This window comes from Ursus maritimus, unplaced genomic scaffold (assembly GCF_017311325.1).
Source record: "Ursus maritimus isolate PB19 unplaced genomic scaffold, ASM1731132v1 scaffold_29, whole genome shotgun sequence".
NCBI classification, from domain to species: Eukaryota; Metazoa; Chordata; class Mammalia; order Carnivora; family Ursidae; genus Ursus; species Ursus maritimus.
This window is the reverse complement of record NW_024425452.1, coordinates 35,457,350-35,477,776: the sequence shown is the minus strand read 5'-3', so window position 1 is coordinate 35,477,776 and position 20,427 is coordinate 35,457,350. Positions and strand designations below refer to the sequence as shown.

General features: G+C 48.2%; 1 protein-coding gene across 1 annotated transcript in view; it reads right to left on the bottom strand.

Annotated features, from left to right (window-relative positions):
* Nucleotides 1-15,485, bottom strand: part of NT5E (5'-nucleotidase ecto) — a 46,965-nt gene extending 31,480 nt beyond the window's left edge. The window contains exon 1 of the mRNA XM_008684887.2: nt 15,103-15,485. Coding sequence (XP_008683109.2) covers nt 15,103-15,441 — 339 coding nt within the window. The 5' untranslated portion in view covers nt 15,442-15,485. The remainder of the gene's footprint in view (nt 1-15,102) is intronic.
* Between the last annotated feature and the right edge of the window lie 4,942 nt (nt 15,486-20,427).

Sequence of the window (20,427 nt, the reverse complement as noted above, 5' to 3'; positions counted from 1 at the left end):
CCGTGCCTTTACCCCCTTAGCCAACCAGTGACTTCAGGTCCTGAAGTGTGATGAGCCTCCCAGCAGCGTTACTTCCCAAGAACCCGTCACTGAGCTCCCTCCCTGAGTCAGACGACTTCCTCTGCTCTGATGGTCCCGTCTCTGCAGCCCTGCACCCGCCCACTCAGTCCCTCTGGTGCAGAGCAACGGTGCGCACCGGCTGGACACCTGAGTGAGCGGAAGGGTCTCTGATGAATTTCTTTCTTCTATACACAGCTAACTTTCCCTACAAAAATTCCTCTGCTGAAAGATTCCTTGGCAAATTCTTATTTTCTTTGTAAACTCATATTTTCATTTCCCCACCCTGACTTTTTCCGACCTGTTTTTCCTCCGTCGCATTTATCACAACTTCATTATTCATGAGCTCTTTGGAACGAGGACGCACCACTCACTTGCGTAGACGAAGCTCCCTCCTGGCATACAGCAGGTGCTCAAGAAATGTGTTCAATAAAATTTTTCAAAGTGTTTACTTTCACTCCAGTTAGTTAACATACGGTGTCATACTAGTTTCAGGTGTACGATATAGAAATACATGGATTCTTATTCATTTCCATTTTTTTTATTAACATGGAAATACCTCAGAGGAGTCTGTCCGAGAGCATTCAGAGCAATGGAAGATGGACCCTTTCGGGGCAGGTCGTCTTTCCAGTTCCTTTACATCCTATGGCGCGTGTGCAGCACAAACGTAAGAAAATTTATGCAAATTCATACTGCAGTACCGTATGCCTTTTTTGGTCCTCTCTGAAAATTCCCGTACCTTTCCTTACGTGTGCGTGTCCATTTCTTGCTGCTCTGCCCAAAGCTTCCCCCATGGCTCTAATAACCAATCCTAATCTGAGTTAATCTGTTACTTGCCAGGAATGCTATAATCCCCACATCGGGCAAGTGTTTTTTCTGACCTAAATCATATTCTTATGCTCTCTCCCTCTTTTTATTCTTGCTTTCCAAACATTTCTTTTTTTAAAAATAATTTTTATTTTGTTATATTAGTCACCATACAGTACATCCCCGGTTTCCGATGTAAGGCTCAATGATTCATTAGTTGCGTATAACACCCAGTGCACCATGCAATACGTGCCCTCCTTACTACCCATCACCAGCCTATCCCATTCCCCCGCCCCCCTCCCCTCTGAGGCCCTCAGTTTGTTTCCCAGAGTCCATAGTCTGTCATGCTTCATTCCCCCTTAAACATCTGATTTCTAATATTAGCCTCATTCGCTTACTAACCCTATTCACTCACTGATTCTAGACCTATTGTAATCTTGCGTATTTTCACTATAAACACTAAATTTCACCAAATGCACTGTTCTGTAGTTGAATACAGCTGAGCGTAGCAAAATGACCATCTCCAACACCTAAATCACAGAAATTGAATGTGAGCCTCTGGTCCAGCCCTGGCTCCCCACCCTCACTGCTTTCTTTGTGCAGAAGCCTAAAGCGCTATTTAAAAAGACAAAAAAGGGATGCCTGGGTAGCGCAGTCCTTAGGCGGCTGCCTTCGGCTCAGGGCGTGATCCCGGCGTTCCGGGATCGAGTCCCACATCGGGCTCCTCCACTATGAGCCTGCTTCTTCCTCTCCCACTCCCCCTGCTTGTGTTCCCTCTCTCGCTGGCTGTCTCTATCCTGTCAAATACAGAAATAAAATCTTAAAAAAAAATAAATAAAAAGACAAAAAAGAAAAAAAAAATGTGCTTGGACATGAAAAAATCTTTCCTCACTTTCCATCCAGCCCAGCCCCGCGTGTTCAACCACTTAAACACCCGAAATGTTGCTGGCATTTAAAGCTAAACACAACTGTGAGTGCAGGAGGAGATCTGACTCTTCTGTGATTCTGATTACAGGGGCTCTCATCGCATCAACTCTGAGGCACAGAGTCTGATTTGTTTGACACCTTCTGCAGGTGTCTGTTAATATTTACATTTGATGTGGACAATTTGTCAAAGTCTAGCCGTGGCTTTGGAGAAACTCTCTGTTGACTAAAGATAAAGCCCAGGGTTTTTCAGGTCATACGAGGAAGCAATGGAAGAACGAAGATACCCTAAGACTTCTGGCTCCAAGTTTCTCGTTGGATTATTAACAACACCCTGCAGTGAGGAGTGAGGGAAAGCTTGCGTCTACACGTCAGTTACCATTCTCACGAATTCTGGATACAGGCCAAAGTCGACCTTCCCTTTGTGGACTGGCAATTTCCTTACTTAGACACATTTTCAGATGATTACGAGGTGACCAAACTTCTAGTCATTTTATTTCCAAATGCACTGTATGCCGAACGGAACTGAAGCTAACGTTCAACTATTGTGTCTTGGATGCAGTGCAAACACATGATGTCGTAATGTCATTCTCCTCTACCTCTTCCTCTGTCCATGAAAGATGCTAATTGATTGATTGAATCTTTCCCACTGTGTTTGGACTGAGCCGCAGAACCCTTCTTACCTTAGCCCTGCAGGGAGTTACTGTCCGTCAACCAGAGCCGGCTCTGGAGATGAAATTAACTTTTGCCCTAAGGTAATAACTCTGTGCAGCACCTATTTACTGAGTTCTCACAACAATAAAATATACCTTCAGTGAGTAACAAATGTTAGAGGCCATGCTTTCAAAGAAAGAGGGCCGAATCCTTCCTGACTTGTCTCTCGGTGTGGCTGGACTCCGCTACTGAATTCAGCAGCCACACAGACGGGCCCGACCGCACTGTCCTCCGAGCCTGGGTGCCCACTCTCAGAGTTTTTCTTTCCCAAGGCTCTTCCTAGGAGGAGCTGCTATTATTCATTTCCTCCTTTCACCTGGGAACAAATGGGCCCTTTGGTCTTGAGGCTCCGGTCCTGAGCAAGTGGACGGACAGAAGAAATAGTGAGACACGCCCCAGGCTGAGAGGAAGAGAGAGAGAGCCCTCCGTGGTGGGAGCGGGTCCGCCTGAGCCCTGACGCTGGGATTCATTCGCGGTCTGCAGGAGGGGACAAGGAAGTTGGTGGCCGTCTGATGGCCTTCTAGGAAGGTCTTTCATTATTCTGGAATGTTTTGCTTTTATGGAGAAATCTTCCCTTTCTGATCTCTCCTGTTACAGCTGATGGATCAAAGCAGTAGACAATATGCGTTATTTCATTAAAATATCTCTGACACAGGGGAAATACTTGGTAAATATTTAGAGTGAATGAACGAGTAAATAAATAATTGGTGGGAGGGGAGGAAAGAGCCAGAGAATTAATCCCTAAGCCTGGAGCGGCTGGTTCCCCGCCCCTAGGCTGCTTGCCAGTGATGGCCTCCTCCGCGTCGCCTAGAACGCGGTCCCCGCGTCGTCGCGTCTCCGTGCGCTGCAGCGGAAAAGGAGGTTATACAAGACACAGTTGCTCCGACCTCTAGTCCCAAACTGGTAAAGAGTTCTGTTTTGAAAGCCTCTGATGAATGGTCACAGCAGCCAGGGCAATAATTTAAGCAGGAAACTTGGCCATAAAAGGCAAGGAAGCGGCAAAGCCCTGAGACCTGAGAAAGCCTCACAGGCCGAGAACCTGTTTCGCGTCTCTCACACACATCCTGCCTTCTCGACTGGGCCTTGTGTCCCAAAATAAATAAAGCTGTGAAGAGGCCACAGTGGCCCAGCTCTGGCGAGCTCCTGGCGCAGCACCTGGGTCAGAATCTACCTAGAATTTTTATTCCAAGTGTCACCAGAAAATTTAGGTTTTTTCCAAGATTTGGAATGATCCCTTCCTCTGTCCAACCCAGGCCTGCCCACCTTGAAGCCAGACACTGACAATGTGCCCGCTGGGACGGGGCCCATGGGGCAGATGACCAGACCCCTTTCTTGTCTCTTGTTTCAGGGGACACGGTAGGGAGCTGCCTGGGGGTAGTTTGGTGGTCACTGCACTTTCTCCCACACGCTCCCCATGGCTCCCCACTCTTTCCTCACTGCTGGCTATTGAGGAGTCCCCTGCCAGACCAACGACCAGCAGAGAAGGACACTTACTCCCAGTAAGCTTGTGCATGAGACACCTGTGAGGTCCCAGGTGTCGGAAAAGTTTCTACAGCTACCAAGAAACACCCAGAGAAGCAGTGAAACACCTGGGAAGCCCTCCCCTTGTCCCCCCGTCCCCCGCCCCCATCATGGCCAACTAGCCACGACGTCCTGTTGCTACAGCTCCTACATTATCCTTTCTCAGGGGGTCTTCTCTGCCACACTCCCACCGCCCCCTCTGCTTCCTCACTTCTCACCCAGACCTTTCTGGAGTCTTTGGGCCGGTCTCCCGGCCACCAGGCTCACAAACCTCCTGCCCATTCACCACAGGCCCCCAGAATGCACTTCCAAAAGCATGCCCACGACTGCGTCTAGCCCCTGCTTAGAGTTCCTCCAGAGCCTCCCGCGTCCCACTGAACTCACGCTCCGGTCCTCAGACTCCACAGCAACCCCTTCCTGACCTCCCTGAGCTGGTTCATTGCTTCTGCCAAACTTCAAGGGCCCTCAGTTCCAGGAACAGTCAACTACCCATGCCGTGAAGTGCCTCAGATGCAGCTCGGCGTGACCTCCCTGTGGAGCCCTCTGTGTCACCTCCACGGGAGACACGGTGTCTGCCACACCTCAAACGCACGTCTCTGACGCCACTTGACCTTGTTGCGGCTGTTGGTTCACACGTCTTCCTCCCAGAGGCGGGAGTGGCAGCGACTCTCCCTCTGCCTCTGGAGACAGCGACGGAGCCCCGAGGCTGTTTGCAGAATGAGCGATAAAACCATCACCCCACCTGCTCCTTTTAATAGGCTCCGCCCGCCTCTGAAGCAGTACGGGGGCATTAAAACTTTTTCCAAGGTGGGAGGATTTTCAAAAGAACTTGGTAAACAGTTGAGCAATATCTTGTGAAATAAGAGAAACCAAGTTGCTTGGAAGCAGGTGAAAGGTTTAGCCCCTGACTCACTGTTCCCAGCTGACCCTCTCCGGGCAATCGGCCTGCTTCTCGTCTTTCTATTTCCCTAGTAACGTACTGGCCTTTGTGAATGAAACAGATTCTTAAAAAAAGTTTGTTTAACTGTTTTGTGTGTCTTGTATGTATACACGAGAACATTACTTAGATTTCATGAGGGCAGTTAGGGAGAAAATGGAACTTTTTAGAGTCTCTTCCTATTGGAAATCTGCTAAGGAGACCAACTGTTGGGTCTGTCAAAGGGTATCTGTATCTGAATTTGAAAGGGGACACTTAGAGCCTCACCTCTGTTCACAGAGGACTGTAAAAATTACCAGGGAATTTGACATTAAGGGAATTTCAAGGACGAGTTTTTTTAAACACAAAAAATATGACAAAAAGAAAGGTTGATCATTAAGACTCTATGCTACATGGCCAGGCCCTGTTCACAGATTGACTCATTTAATCCTCACAATGCTATCAGGCAGGGCTATTATTTGTCCTTTTCATAGATGGGAAACTGAGGCACAGGGCTCCCACCACTAGCAAGTGGCAGAGCTGAGGTTTGAACGAAGGTAGTGAGGCTTAAGCATCCAGGGCCTCAACCACTCTGTCAAAGTGCCCCTGATGAAAGACCTGGAAGGGATGGCTATCACACAACCAGCTTCCTATAGGGTTCTAGAATGCCAAGTAACAAGGCCCCAGTCCCTGTCCTCAGGAAGCTGACAGGGCAGACAGGGAGAGGGCAAGACATGAGCATGTCCATCTGTCCATCCATGCATACGTAAACCACGTAGGAACCACAGGGAAGGACGCGTGAGACAGGCCGCCAAAGAGACGGGCACACGCTGCCCACGAAAGACCAAAGGGGCTCAGAGTGTGATCCCCGCCTCCTTGGCGCTGGTCAGGGGAAGCTCACAGGCAAACGGTGTCAACTGTATAGACAAATGGCGCGATGAACACACAAGGGCTGAGGCACTCAAAGGTTCCAAGTGAAGACAAGAGGCTTAAACATGAATTCACAAGAAAAAGGAAGGAATAATTGATTTAGGAGCAGTGCAGTATGAGTGAGGCAGAGGAAAATGATTTGTTTTAATCCACGGAAATCAACTGCAGCGTCAAAAAGCCATCCTTCAGAAATTGGCAACATAGGTATTTAGCTAGCCATGTACACACTGGCTCATCCCACTAAGGACAGGGGGGCTGCGGCACACCTCATAATGGGAGGGTTACGGGGAGAGCCTGGCCTATTCCACAACGGGGCTGGGTTGTGCTCCCCCTGACCCCTAGTTGTGGGCTAGGGCGTGTGGGTCCTGGCAAGTGAATGTAGCCTCTGACTGAATGACAGAAAGGATCCTGGGGCTCACGCCAGCTCATGTGCACAATGTTTGTTGAATGAATGAACAAACAAGTGCTGAACAGACATTTCACATTTTCCACAACAGACGGAAAAATTTACAAACTCTCTCTGTGTAAAATACGCGTAACAATATTACCTTTAGAGTTACCTGCTCACCTAACTGGGTTCCACGCAGGTGTCACTGTATCTCTGAGGGGCTAGAGGGCTCCAGCCAACGTGTGGCTTACGTATGGAATCAATTATTCCAGGGAGGGAAAAGAAGTGTCAAGAGAATTATCAAATTCTAGTTATGTGGTTGAGGAAAATAGACACGGAAGGAGTTCACGCAGTATTCAGATGTATTTGTGAATGAACTGCAGGAAGCTGCTGGCTAATGAGTGATTTGTTTGTTTTTTTCCCCCAATTTTTAGTTAAGGAAACGCAGATGCCAGAACAAGGACAAGATGAGCTAAGAACCTGCCTTTGCTTCCTCCCTCTCCTGCTTGGGGCTGGTCTCATTCAGCCCAGCTCTGGCGTGGAACTCACTCTGGAAGAGAGGAAGTGGAAAGGCCACAACCACAGCCACAGGATGGGGTGGGGGCCATTGACATCACTGAGGCTTGGGGATCCGCAACTACCCAGAGGTCAAAACTTCCGAGGTCTGAGTGTAATTTTCTTTGCTACTGACTTTCCTTGCCTTGGAAAAACAAAAAACAAAAAAACAATCAAACCAACCAAAAAAACCCAAATGACTGCCATCAATATACCTCCTTCGAACTTCACGAACTAGCACTGCTCAGTTGTCTTCCTCAAACATGGGCTTGTTATTGAAGATAAAGCAATTCTGAGAGTTTCTTTGACATGAGAGACTTTGAAAGCACCTGAATGGAAGGTGACTTCTCTTTGCTCAGGATTAGTTTTCTGGGGAAAAGAGGAAACATGCCCACTATGCATTTGGGCATGTATGACACATCTGAGGGCTTGACGTTGTGTCTTCTGCAGACCAGATCTTTGGTTCTTGAATTCCCAAGGTCAGGTGTTAGACTTTCAGTCATTTATGCTTTGCTTATCCCCCTCCTTCTTAGGTCTTGCCCAGACTCTCTATGTGGTCAAGAAGGGCACTGCCTGCTATGCACCAAATAGCGGGTTTCTCCTTAGCAGGTCTGATTTGCTCTGCTCACCACTTAGCACGGAGCCTGGCGCATGGAGTGCTTAGTGAATATGAATGAATAAATGGGCTGTAAAGACAATAAGGCTTGAAACTGGGCTCATCATCCCACTATTCCTTAGGCCATCATTTTCTATTACAAACAGAGTAAGGCTCCATCTAAATCCTGAGAACCTCTTTATCTGGAAACAGTGGCCAATGGAAGGGTACCCAGGAGACGACCCAAGCCATCTCCCTACAAGGAATTAGCTGTCATGACAGTAACTGTGAAGGAGACATAAGAGAGCTGTCAAGCAAACTTAGCATTGATGTAAAATTAAGTTCTGGGACAAACCAAGTCATACTGGCAGATTAGAAGCAAGACAGAGGGCAGGGCAGGGCCTGAGCTACTGAGTGACATGCAACAGGCCACCCTCTCCAATTCCTCTGTCCTATAGATGAGGAATCCCCTGCCCAAACCCACGCAGTGGATAGTGGGAAGAGGCAAGGAAGAAAACCTGGGTGTTGTGATGTCCCATCCAAATCTCTTTCCACTGCCCCATCTGCCACTGGTCCACAGGGTCCAATGCTGTCCAATAAGCTCAGGAGGAGCCTTTAGACTGCATTTCTGTGCTGCAAACAGCAGGCTTCAGCTGTCAGGGGGTAAGGCTAAGCAGAAGAATCCGTGCTCCCGTGCATGGACTCTCCAGTGCACCTGGCTTGAACCCTCTGAGCCATCTTTTGATTGCACCCTCTCCTGAGTCACCCCTGCCCCAAGAAGGTGAGCAGGGCCAGCACTTCATAACCCTTACCGTGAGCTGGCAGGCTGTGCTAAGCACCTCCACAAACTATGGTGTCCTTTCAACCCCATAACAACCTCTCCGGTGCAGACTGTCATCGCGCCCATCTTACACATGGAGAAATGGGGGCTTCGCGAGATTACATAACCTGCTCTTGGTCCACAAATTTTAAGTGGCAGGGAGGGGACTTGATCCCAGGCAGTCACCCCAGAGGTCACCCTCTTGACCCCATGCCATACCGCCTACCGGCTGAAACGTTCCCGTGGACTTAGCCTTTCTTTCCCCGTCACCATAGTTGAGGACCATCTCACCCTAGACTGCTGCCCAGCCTCTTCTCCATCCTCTTCGTGGGTCTTCAGCCTCCCATCCATTTCTGCTCATCCCCCAAAACTGTGATTTCCCTACATCACTGAGAGGTTTTTTTTCTCACATCAACCAATTCTCCAGTTCTCTGGGGTTACCAGCAGGGTGTCCAACAATGACTCCCTCCGCAGGTTTGATAACTTGCTAGAACAACTCACAGAACTCAGGAAAGTGCGTCAGTTACCATTACTGACATATTATAAAGGCTGCAACTCAGGGACAGCCAAGCAGAAGACAGGCGTAGGGCAAGGTATGCAGGGGCTGGTGGGGCTTCCGTGCCCTTCCTGGGCACACCACCCTCCCGGCACCTAAGTGTGTTCACCAAACCAGAAGCTCTCTGAACCGCATCATTTCGGGGTTTTTTATCACATATGCACGATCGATTAAATCACTGGGAACTGCTGATTAACTCAATCTCCAGCCACTCTCCCCTCCCACGAGGTTGAGGGAAGGCGGAAAGTTCCAATCCTCTAATCGTGGCTTGGAATTTCTGACTGCCAGTCCTCCTTCTGGAGCTATCTAGTGGTCCCCATTCTTCAATCATCTCATTAGCATACAAAAGACTCTTATCACTCAGGAGATTTCAAGGGTTTGGGGAGCTGTGTGCCAGGAACTGGGAATAAAGAGGAAATATCTATTTTTTATTACACCACAGTCACCCTCTGCTCAGAACCCTCCAGTGCCCATCCACCCCCACTGTTGACAACAGAAGAGAGCCCAAACTTTTCAGGGTGTCCTTCAGCCATATACAACCTCATCTCCCTTCATTCCTGCTGTCTCAGCTTTGGTCCAGGCTGGTCCAGAATCTTGCAGATTCCTACCTCTGTACCTCGGCCCCATCCTCCTGCCCCTTCACTGAATCAAAACATTTCACTGAACTGAAATTGAATCAAAACACTTCTTAGGATGATTTGTTTAGAAATGGGTGTAACCTCAGAGATGAGCTGGCTCAAACCTCTTATTTTTTAGATGAGGAACTGGTGATCCAGAGAGGTGAACGGCATAGCCCAGATTATAAATTTATTATCTCTCAAGAGAACAGTACTGATCTCTGAATTTCTGGTGACGAGTACTGGGGATGATAAGCTTCAAATTAATAAAATCTACGTAAACTTTCAAAAGTACAAATCACAAAACAAAACAGTAATGTGATTATACCAAATGAAAAATCTATATTCAGGGGCGCCTGCGTAGCGCAGTCGTTAAAGCGTCTGCCTTCGGCTCAGGGCGTGATCCCGGCGTACCGGGATCGAGTCCCACATCGGGCTCCTCGGCTGTGAGCCTGCTTCTTCCTCTCCCACTCCCCCTGCTGTGTTCCCTCTCTCTCGCTGGCTGTCTCTCTGTCACATAAATAAATAAAATCTTTAAAAAAAAAAAAAAAAAGAAAAATCTATATTCAATGTAAGACACTATGGATTGAGTTAATAGACATAACATACTCAGATATTGGCAATGTCTAAAATTGATCACAGATCAATATCTAGAACTCCCGAAAATCATGAAAAATAGATTAAACTTATTTATTTAAAGATTTATTTTTGAGAGAGAAATCGTGCGCATGTGCAAGTGCGTGAGTGGGGGGAGAGGCAGGGGGAAGCGGACTCTCCACTGAGTGGGGAGCCCTACCTGGGGCTCCATCTCCCTTGACCTGAGCCAAAAGCAAGAGTCGGACGCTTAACTGACTGAGCCACCCAGGCCTCCCCCCATTTATTTATTTATTTATTTATTTATTTAGAGAGCGAGGGCAAGCATTTGAGTGGGGGGAGGGGCAGAGGAAGAGAGGGAATCTCCAGCAGACTCCCTGCTGAGTGCAGAGCCCAACTGGGGGGGGGGGTCATCCCAGGACCTGAGATCATGACCCGAGCAGAAACCAAGAGCAGACACTCAGTCGACTGAGCCACCTGGCGCCCCTCAACCTAATTTTTTAAAAAAGAGCAAAGGATGAGAACATGCAATTAAGGAAGAGGAAACTTGAAAAGTAAATAAGCCAAAGTCACCAGCTATTAGGAAAATACAAGATCAAATAACGAGATGACATTTCATACCTACTGGAAAGCTGGATAATGCTGCAGGATACGGGTAAGGATTGGGGGCTTCACATCTGTGTGGGTGTGGAGACTGGGGAGAACACAGCACTCCAGTCACTCAGGCAGCCATCAGTCAAAGTAAGGATAACATCCCTGTGACCAGCAATTCTGCCCTCGGCTATGGATCCCAAAGAAACCCTCACAGGCGGACGTGCAGGAAGCTATTCGGAGCAGCGTATTTGTGCCGCTCTAAACCATCACGGGGCGGGGGGGGAGAGGATGGTAAAACCTACGAAGGGCTCTGTGCAGCCTGACGCAGGGCATACACACATAGCCGACACGGAGTGACACAGACAAGCGTGAAACAACCCGCTTAAAAAAGCCGAAATCAGAGGGGGAGATGAACCATGAGAGACTATGGACCCTGGAAAACAAACTGAGGGTTTCGAGGGGAGAGGGGTGGCGGGAGGGTGATGGGTATTGAGGAGGGCACGTGCTGTGATGAGCACTGGGTGTTACATGTAGCTACTGAATCCCTGAACACTACATCGAAAACTAATGATGTACTATACAGTGGCTAACTGAACATAATAAAAAAAAAAAAGCAGAATCAGACCTGTAAATACAGGGGATAAGCTAACAATGGCCAGAGGGAAGGAAGGGGTGTGGGCTTGGGCAAAATGAGTTGGGGGGAGTGGGCACTACCGGCCTCTAGTTACGGAATGCAGAAGTCGCAGGAATAAAAGGCCCAGCATAAGGAGTATAGTCAGTGATACTGTAACAGTGTCGTATGGCTGCGCGGTGACACACAGTGGCTACACTTGCTGTGAGCACAGCATAACATACAGACTGGTCCAATCACTATGTTGCACACCTGAAACTAGTGTAACATTGTGTGTCAACTCTACTCAAATAAAAAAAATTTAAAAAACCAACTAGCTGAGGACAAAAGAAACAGAATGATCTGAGCAATACAACGAGTTGGATAATTTAAGAACATAAGACCCTTAACTACGATGAAAGTTCTGCAAGTACACACAGAGACAAACTGGAACATCAGACGGAGGGGTTGCTCAGGCAGGAGGTGGGGAATGTTGATGAAAGGGGAGTTGATTCGAGGTCCCCTGGGAGCGGTAAGGTAGGGGCCACCGTCCCCACCCTGCCCTCGGGCTCAGGCACCAAGGAGCGGTTTGCTAAGGCTAGGGCTGCAGTCTTTTGCACAGAAAGTGGGCGCAGGAGCCGAGGCCAGCTACGAAGGAGGTTGCCCTTCTCCCCGGAAGCTGTGTTCCTCCCAGTGTACCCCGATGGTGGGAATCCCACCTCCTGAGGCGAATCTCTCAGACTGTGTGCTCTCGGGGGTTTTCACAAGTCTGCTCCACGAGGAAACGTTAAGAACAGTTTACACAATGGGCCTTAGAAAAGATGTCGGAGGGGGCAGAGGAGGGGGTTGGAGTATGCCAGGCAGTCGGAGTCAGATAAACTGACGCTGTGAAACCCAAACCTTCCCTTCCACGCAGCGGCCTCCTCCTCCTCCTCTTCTTCTTTTGTCCCCCTGGCAGGGCACCCAGAACTAACCTCTACTGAGCACTTCCTCTGACCCAGCAGGGTGCTGGGGATTTTTACATTTGTTATCTTACGCAGGGCTCACAAAAGTCCTGCGCAGGGGGGTGGAGGTTATCCCTAGGGTTTCACAATCAGCGACCCGGAGGCTCAGAGAGAGGAACAGGCCAGCTCACACCGTGAGTTCATCTGGGCTGCCCTCCTCATGCCTCGGTGGACACGCACGCTTCCACCGAGACAGTGACACCAACTAGCGGCTTCTGAAACTCTCCCTGTAGAACTTTCTGCCTGGTAGCTGGGTCTAGGGGGTCTCCGGGCTCGCCTTGGGGCCTCCGAGGTATCAGAACCGCTCCAGCAGCGCTCGCTGGGACATGTCTAGAAAGTCTACACCCCCTCAGAGGCGCCCGCTCTCGGGATCTCCTGGGGTGAAGCTAGATTCTAGTAGCTTCCTCTTTGCCTTCTGTACCCTTGAGTCCTTAGACGTGGCTCCTCTAACGAAGTCCAGTTGCTAGAGAACTGGAGATGCCCCTTGACAACGGTTTTCCACGCTAACCAGAATCTCCAGCTTCCTGCGATTGAAGATGTGGTGAGTGAGTGGGTGGAGTGGGCCAACATTTACAGCAGAACGGCACTAAATTCCCTGAGAGTAGTATCATATAAGCAAAGTGACAATGAAAAATCTCTGTAAAACAAGAATACGGCAGAGCTTTATCACACACGAATGCATAACAAGAAGAGAATTCTATGCAGGTCAAGTCATGTTTGTCAAACCCCAGAACGGCACAGATGACGAGACACTATCAGGGACGTGGCCCTCACACTCCCCCTCTTTACCTCCTGTCAACATTATATAGTAGCCTATTTTTCCTCAGGCCCCAGTCCAATTACTTTGAGTGAAACTTGAGAGAAAATTATTCCATCCAACAAAGAGCCTTCTAAAGACTTCCCAGTGGTGACATGCTGTAACTTGCCCCCACTTGCTCCAGCCTCACCTAGAGCCCTATCATAACCACTCCGTGGGACGATTAACATCATGGGCTCAATTTCACTTAAAGAGGAAAACATTAGTATTAGGGAAAACTAGGAATTCTTCATTTTTTTTTCACCAAAAGGAGTTTACATAGCTGTGGAGAAAAGGGTGTCATAAAGAGAAAAGTTTAAGAGTGGTGATTTATATGTGAAATCAAAACAAACTCACATGATGTTTATATTACCCTTCTGGGAGGAAATGGAGATGTAAGCTGGTAATGATAAATTCAGTAAATATTTATTCTGTCATTATCCCACACAAAGCATCAGGTAGGTTGAGCTATGGAGATACCAATGATAAGAGAGCGTACAGGGTTCTTGAGACCCCCCCATTCTTCTGTGGAGTCCAGACAGATGCTGGTGAGCCCCACCCCCACCCCCACGGACTCAGAGGCATAGGGATCCGTTTGAATCGCTGTGCTTTCAGTGTCCCTGACAACCTTACAACCAACAATCAGAATGGAGAGCAACTCTCTCTGCCCATCTCTCATCTCTTTAGGATGGGCTTTCTTGTTGGTGGAAAAAACCAAACAACTCTCCTTATCTTTTCCTGTCCTCCTTTCCCCAAGTTTCCAGGGAAAAAATAACCTCTGTGCTGTTTTCATACCAAGTGTATTGTGAACCCTCTGTACCCCAGCCTGGACCACACCTCTCCTTCCATTCCCCCTGAACCACTGCTCTCTTCTTCCTCTTCTAAAGCTCTTAAGATTTCCTGTCCCCTGTTTCTTCACTGAATCCCTTTACTCTAGGATTTTACACTGGGTTAAACTTGGGTGGTGGTTTGATGAAAAAAACAAACTATACATATGTTTTGGTCATATTATTACTGCATAACCCTTCTCTGCTCATTTTCTAGAGTTCAGTCCAACAAATAAGGCATTGCCTTGGGGCGCCTGGGTGGCACAGCGGTTAAGCATCTGCCTTCGGCTCAGCGCGTGATCCCGGTGTTGTGGGATCGAGCCCCACATCAGGCTCCTCCACTGGGAGCCTGCTTCTTCCTCTCCCACTCCCCCTGCTTGTGTTCCCTCTCTCGCTGGCTGTCTCTGTCAAATAAATAAATAAAATCTTCAAAACAAAAATTTCTTAAAAAAAAAAAAAGGCATTGCCTTTCAGAGAGCACTTGGGAGCTTGGACTTAAATTCTTGCACGTTTCAAGGGCCTCATCTCTTCAGCTGGACTGTCTAAATCTGTACCGCCAAATTGGTTTTATCGAAATTCTTTGAAACCCCAGTGTTTCAGCATTTTCGTTCTCTCTGGAAGTTTCTTTCACTTTTTAAAAAACCTGTAGAGTGGTATCTGGTAATAATAGGAACTAACATTCACAGAGGCCAGGCTGCGCGCCAGGCAACCCTCCGAAGCAGATAGGTTATCCCCATTTTACAGAGGCTGGGACTGAGGCGCAGAGAGACTAAACGCGCACGGAGATGGCGGAGCCAGGATTCCACCCAAGCTTGTGCGCTGCATCAGGCTCAAGCTCCGACATCTAAGGGATCTGGAATCCCTTCTTATCGTGTCTCTCTCTCTTTTGGAGCTGGTGACGAGGACATTGTACTCAACGTCTCCGACCCCGAGTTTTCCCTCCAATAAAACAGAAATAAAGCGTTCTGCTTCGGTCCCTGATTCTGCATAATTGCCAATGCTCCCACGCACGCCAGCTGGCGCCCTCGGAGGTAGGGCTGAGTCCCTCTCCTCCAAACAGCCCGTCTCGTCACGAGGGCCCGACCACACCGGTCCGTTTCAGACGAACCATCCAAGGGACTTCTGTGTCTGCATCTACCTGGCGCGCCGGCCAGAGTCGCGCCTTCTCCCCACGTGGCCCGGGGCGCGGTGCCAGCCCATCGGCTGCTCCCCCGCGCCGGTTTCCCCGTCGGTCCCGGACTCCTACCCCGGGGCTCCCCGGCTGGCCGCCCCCTTACCATAGCGTCGTAGCGCAGGGCGTTCATGAAGTGCGCCACCTCGGCGCCCTTGTACACGGTGAACCAGATGGTGCCCTGGTACTGGTCGCCGGCGTCCAGCAGCAGCACGTGCGGCTCGCTGCGGCGGACCCGCTGCACCTGGGTGAAGAGCCGCGCCACGCCGCCCACGCAGCGGCTGGCGTTGACGCACTTGCTCGAGTCCTCGCTGGTCTGCTCCAGCCGGCTGTGCACGTCGTTGGTGTGCAGGATGGTGAGTTCCCAGGCGCCGGCCGCCGGCCACAGCAGCGCGCCCAGCGCGAGGAGCCGCAGCGCCGGGGATCGTGCGGCTCCGGCGCCCATGGCCGCGGCGCGAGGAGCGGAGCGGAGCGGGCAGGCGGACCGGACGAGCGGCGGCGAGTGGCGGCGGGCGCGGGAGCTCGGCGCCGGGGCCGGCGGGGCGGGGCGCGGCGGGGGCGGGCTCCCTCAGCCCCGAGGCCCGGCCCCACAGCCCGGCGCTCGCCTGCGCGGTCACCCGATCCGACCCTGGCGCCCGGGGCGGCCGGGGCGCGCCCGGGCTGGCGGCTGGCACCCGCTGCCGGCGGCAACAGTAGGGAGGTTGTTCCCGGAGGGGAGCGGGCGGGGGCCGCGATGCCGGGGAGCCCGCACCCCCACAGCTGGCGGGCTGCTCTCTCGCGGGTGCGAGGGAGGGGCCGGAGGTTGCCGCCCGCGCCGTGGCCTCTCCTGAGGCGCGAGTTTCCCGAGAGGAAGGCACGGTTGTGCCGGGGTGGCGCGAGCTCATCCCTTGAAAGAGCGAAAGCGGGAAAAGAGGGGAAAGAAAAGATGGGCGGCATGAGGGGGAGACAGGAGCGCTTTGCCTTTTGGGCTGTGGAAGCCAAAAACGGACTGTGAGCCGGGGCTGGCCGCTGCCTTCCCATCTGGAGAGCGCACCAAGCCCACGTTGTTTGGACGGAGAACCTCGGAATTTAAGACCTTTCCTCTCCAGCCCAGCGTTTGTGCGCAATGAAAGCTTTCGCCACGGAATGGCATTGGTGCGGGGACAGTTCTTGGAAGTTAAACGGACCATAGGAGTAAAAGCCGCAGCTATGTGGACGGGATGCTGCCTTCTGTTGCTTTTTTTAGGCATTTTTTTTCTGTCCAACCCCCCCCCCCTTTAACTTAGGTTTTAAGGATGTGGGGGGGGGTGTGTGTGTGTGTGCACATTAAGGCAAAGCTTTGGGCAAGGAAAGCAGTAATAGGAATGCAGTCAATAAATCATCATTATATAGAATTTAAAATTGCAGAATTTCCCTCTGTTTAGCCAACCGATTCCTGAGTGCACTCAGTTATCTAGTGTTTTGGGAACGGAAGAAGGGAATTAGTTTGGAGGTCCTATTAGGTGTCCAATGATTTATGCTTCGCAGAACAGCATATGTAGTCCTCACACTTGCCAAAATGCATCAAGTCAGTACTGCTGTTGTTGTTTTTAAACTTTTTGGGATTATATCTCTCTGTATATATAACATAAAAATTACCATCTTAACCATTTTTAAGTGTACAGTTCAGTAGCATGAAGCACATTCACGTTGTTGGGCTGCCATCACCACCATTCATCTGCAGAACTTCTTCAGCTTTCCCAAAGGAAACTCCCTAGCCATTAAAGGATAACTTCCTATCCTCCCCTCCCCCCAGCCCTCGGCAACCATCATTCTCTCTGCCTTTATGAATTTGAGTGCTCTAGGTACCTCATGTAAGTGAATCAGACAATATTTGTCCTTTTGTGGCTGACTCGTACTTCACTTAGCATAATCGTCCTCTTCAAGATTCGTCTATGTTGTAGCATGTGTCAGAATTTCCTCCTTTCAAAGGCTGAATTAGTCCGTTTTATGTCTGTCCATACCACGTCTTGTTTATCTAGTCATCCATCAATGAACACTGAGTTGTTTCCACCTTTTGGCTGTCGCGAATAATGTCGCCCTGAACACGGTGTATAAAAATCTGTTTAAATCTCTGCTTTCCGTTCTTTGCGTTTATCCCCAGAAGTGGAATTGCTGGATCATATGGTAGTTCGATGTTCAATTTCTTGAGGAAATGCCATACTTTTTTCTATAATGGCTGCACCATTTTATATTCCCAGTAGCAATGCACAAGAGTTACATTTTCTCCACATCCTTACCAACGCTTATTTTCTGCCTTTTGATAGTAGTCATGGAAGGGGTTTAAAGTAGTATCTCATTGTGATTTGATTTGCATTTCCCTAATGATTAATGAAGTTGAACATCTTTTCATATGCTTATTGGCTATTTGTGTATCTTGTGGAGAAGTGTCCATTCAAGTCTTATGACTTATCCATGTTTTAATAGGATTATTTGGTTTTTTTGTTATTGTTGCTGAGTTGTAGGAGTCTATATATTCTGGATATTAATCCCTTACCAGATATATATGTCTTGCAAATGTTTTCTCTCATTCCATGGGGTGCCTTTTCATTTTGTTGAGAGTGCTTCTTGAAGCACAAACTTTTTTATTTTGATGAGTCTGATTTATCTGGTTTTTCTTTTGTTGTCTGTGCTTTTAGTGTCATATCTGAAAAAAACATTGCCATAGCTGATGTCATGAAGCTTTTCCCCTGTTTTTTTCTAAGAGTTTTATAGTTTTCATTTTTAGGTTTAGGTCTTTGATCCATTTTTATCCAATATATACATGGAGAGAAAGAGAGAGAGGGAGAGGGAGAGAGAAAGAGAGAGATTTATCATAAGGTTCTGGCTCACTTGATTATGAATGCTGAGAAGTCACACAATATAGTGCCTGCACTGGAGACTTATGAAAGCTGGTAGTGTAGTTTGAAGGCCTGAGTGCAGAGAGTCGATGGAGTTACCTTGATTTTAAAGAACATAATTTTGTGTTTCATTCTATATTGATACATGCAGTTATTACAGAGTGCAAAATTGGAAATTTGAGGCTAGGCAAGATTTTGGATTTCTGCATTAAAACCCAAATAGCTAGGGGCACCTGGGTGGCTGAGTGGGTTGAGCATCTGCCTTCGACTCAGGTCATGATCCCAGGGTCCTGGGATCGAGCCCAGCACCAGGCTCTCTGCTCACTGGGGAGCCTGCTTCTCCCTCTGTTGCTCCCCCTGCTTGTGTGTGCTCTCACGTGCTCTATCTGTCAAATAAAAATTTTATTTGACAGAGAGAGACAGAGTACAAGCAGGGGAAGCAGCAGGCAGAGGAAGAGGGAGAAGCAGGCTCCCCACTGAGCAAGGAGCCCGATGTGGGGCTCTGGGGCTCGGGGCTCTGGGGCTCGATCCCAGGACCCCGATCATGACCTCAGCTGAAGACAGACTCTTTTTTTTTTTTAAGATTTTATTTATTTATTTGACAGAGAGAGAGAGACAGCCAGCGAGAGAGGGAACACAGGCACGGGGAGTGGGAGAGGAAGAAGCAGGCTCCCATCGGAGGAGCCCAATGTGGGGCTCGATCCCAGAACCCTGGGATCACGCCCTGAGCCGAAGGCAGACGCTTAACAACTGAGCCACCCAGGTGCCCCTGAAGACAGACTCTTAACCGACTGACCCACCCAGGTGCCCCAGAAATAAAATCTTTAAAAAAAAAAACAACCCAAATAGCTAAAACCTATGCAAATATGATAAAACATAGGATTTCACTTACAATTAAAGTGTATTATAATGGGAAAAGATGGTATGTTTTAGGAAATAGTTCTGGCAGGACTTCGTTAATCGTGGAATTATATGACTGTATAAAAGTTTCCTCTTGAATATTCTGGGTGAGATTTAGTTTCCAATCAGTGGCTTTGTTTTCTTTTTCCTTTCATATGCTCTGATTATATATTATAATATTTTAAGCTGGCTGGATAGAATTTGAATTTTTATTATATTAAAGTAATAGATATTTGTGTTTATCCAATGACTTCTGAGAATTTGCTGTTCTACCCTATGTTTGTCAATTAAAATAAGAATCCTAATATGGGGGCGCCTGGGTGGCACAGCGGTTAAGCATCTGCCTTCGGCTCAGGGTGTGATCCCAGAGTCCTGGGATCGAGCCCCACATCAGGCTTTTCTGCTAGGAGCCTGCTTCTTCCTCTCCCACTCCCCCTGCTTGTGTTCCCTCTCTCTCTGGCTGTCTCTCTCTCTGTCAAATAAATAAATAAAATCTTAAAAAAAAAAAAAAAAAGAATCCTAATATGAATTTCACCCAGGAGCCAAGAATTTTCCAAGAAATACCTCAAAACCAGTATTGCCTGTATTATTTTTTTTTTGCTAATTGGTGGAATTATAAAGCAAGTGCTAGTTAGCTCCTTGGTATCCCTGCAGAAAAATTAAAATTTTGATTGGTACTGGTCAATATAATACGAATTGGGAGAGAGTCTTTCTGAAGTATATGTTGCAAACGTTAGAATAACAAACTATTGTATTTTAAATTTATAAGAGAATTTGCACATTCAAAATGACAAGAGCCTACAGGCATGAAAAGATGCAAAAATTTAAAATCTTTGAAGATAAGGCCAGGATTTCACAAAGTTAAAAATACATATACTTGAATATAAAGATTCTAATGTCACTAGAAATTAAAGAATAGGAGGTAAATTGATTTTTAGCTGGAAATCATATGAGCCTTGTATATGTAACCGAGTCGTTACTGATGGACCCGAGGGTGATGACAAACTGCTGTATGGAAGCAGATCTCTTAGATGGAAACCCTCCTAGGGGTTCCCATTATCTCAAGATAGTGGAGACCCTTCTGTTTAGGGGCTAAAAACAGCTACCATCCAAAACCAAAGGAATCACTAGAGGGTTTTGAACAATCTTCAGAACTAATATTTGTATTGATATTGTATTATTATTTTAAATATTTATGTATTTGAGAGAGAGAGAGTGTGTGCACACGTGAGTGGGGGGAGGGGCAGAGGGAGAGAGAGAATCTCAAACAGACTCCCGGCGGAGCCCGGAGCCCAGTGGAGACCGAGGGAGCCCAACATGGGCCTTGATCCCACAAGCCTGAGATCGTGCCCGGAGCAGAAGAGTTGTATCTGTAACCGACTGAGCCACCCAGGTGCCCCAATGTTATATTATATTTAACTTAAATTGTGGGATAAAGTAAATAAATAATTATATTAATTTTGTCAGGAAAAGTAGTATAAGATATTCAGTTTAGAGGAAATCAAGAATTTTAGTAGGATCCCTGACCTTTTGCAACCGGATTGGAAGTTTCAATATAATATTCTTTTACAAGAAAAACCTGTTTCACTGTCCCACTGAAATAGCCCAGGAACAATTTGACCCCATGACACACTCTAATGTCCAGTGCTATGATCTCTAATGCTATTTCCACT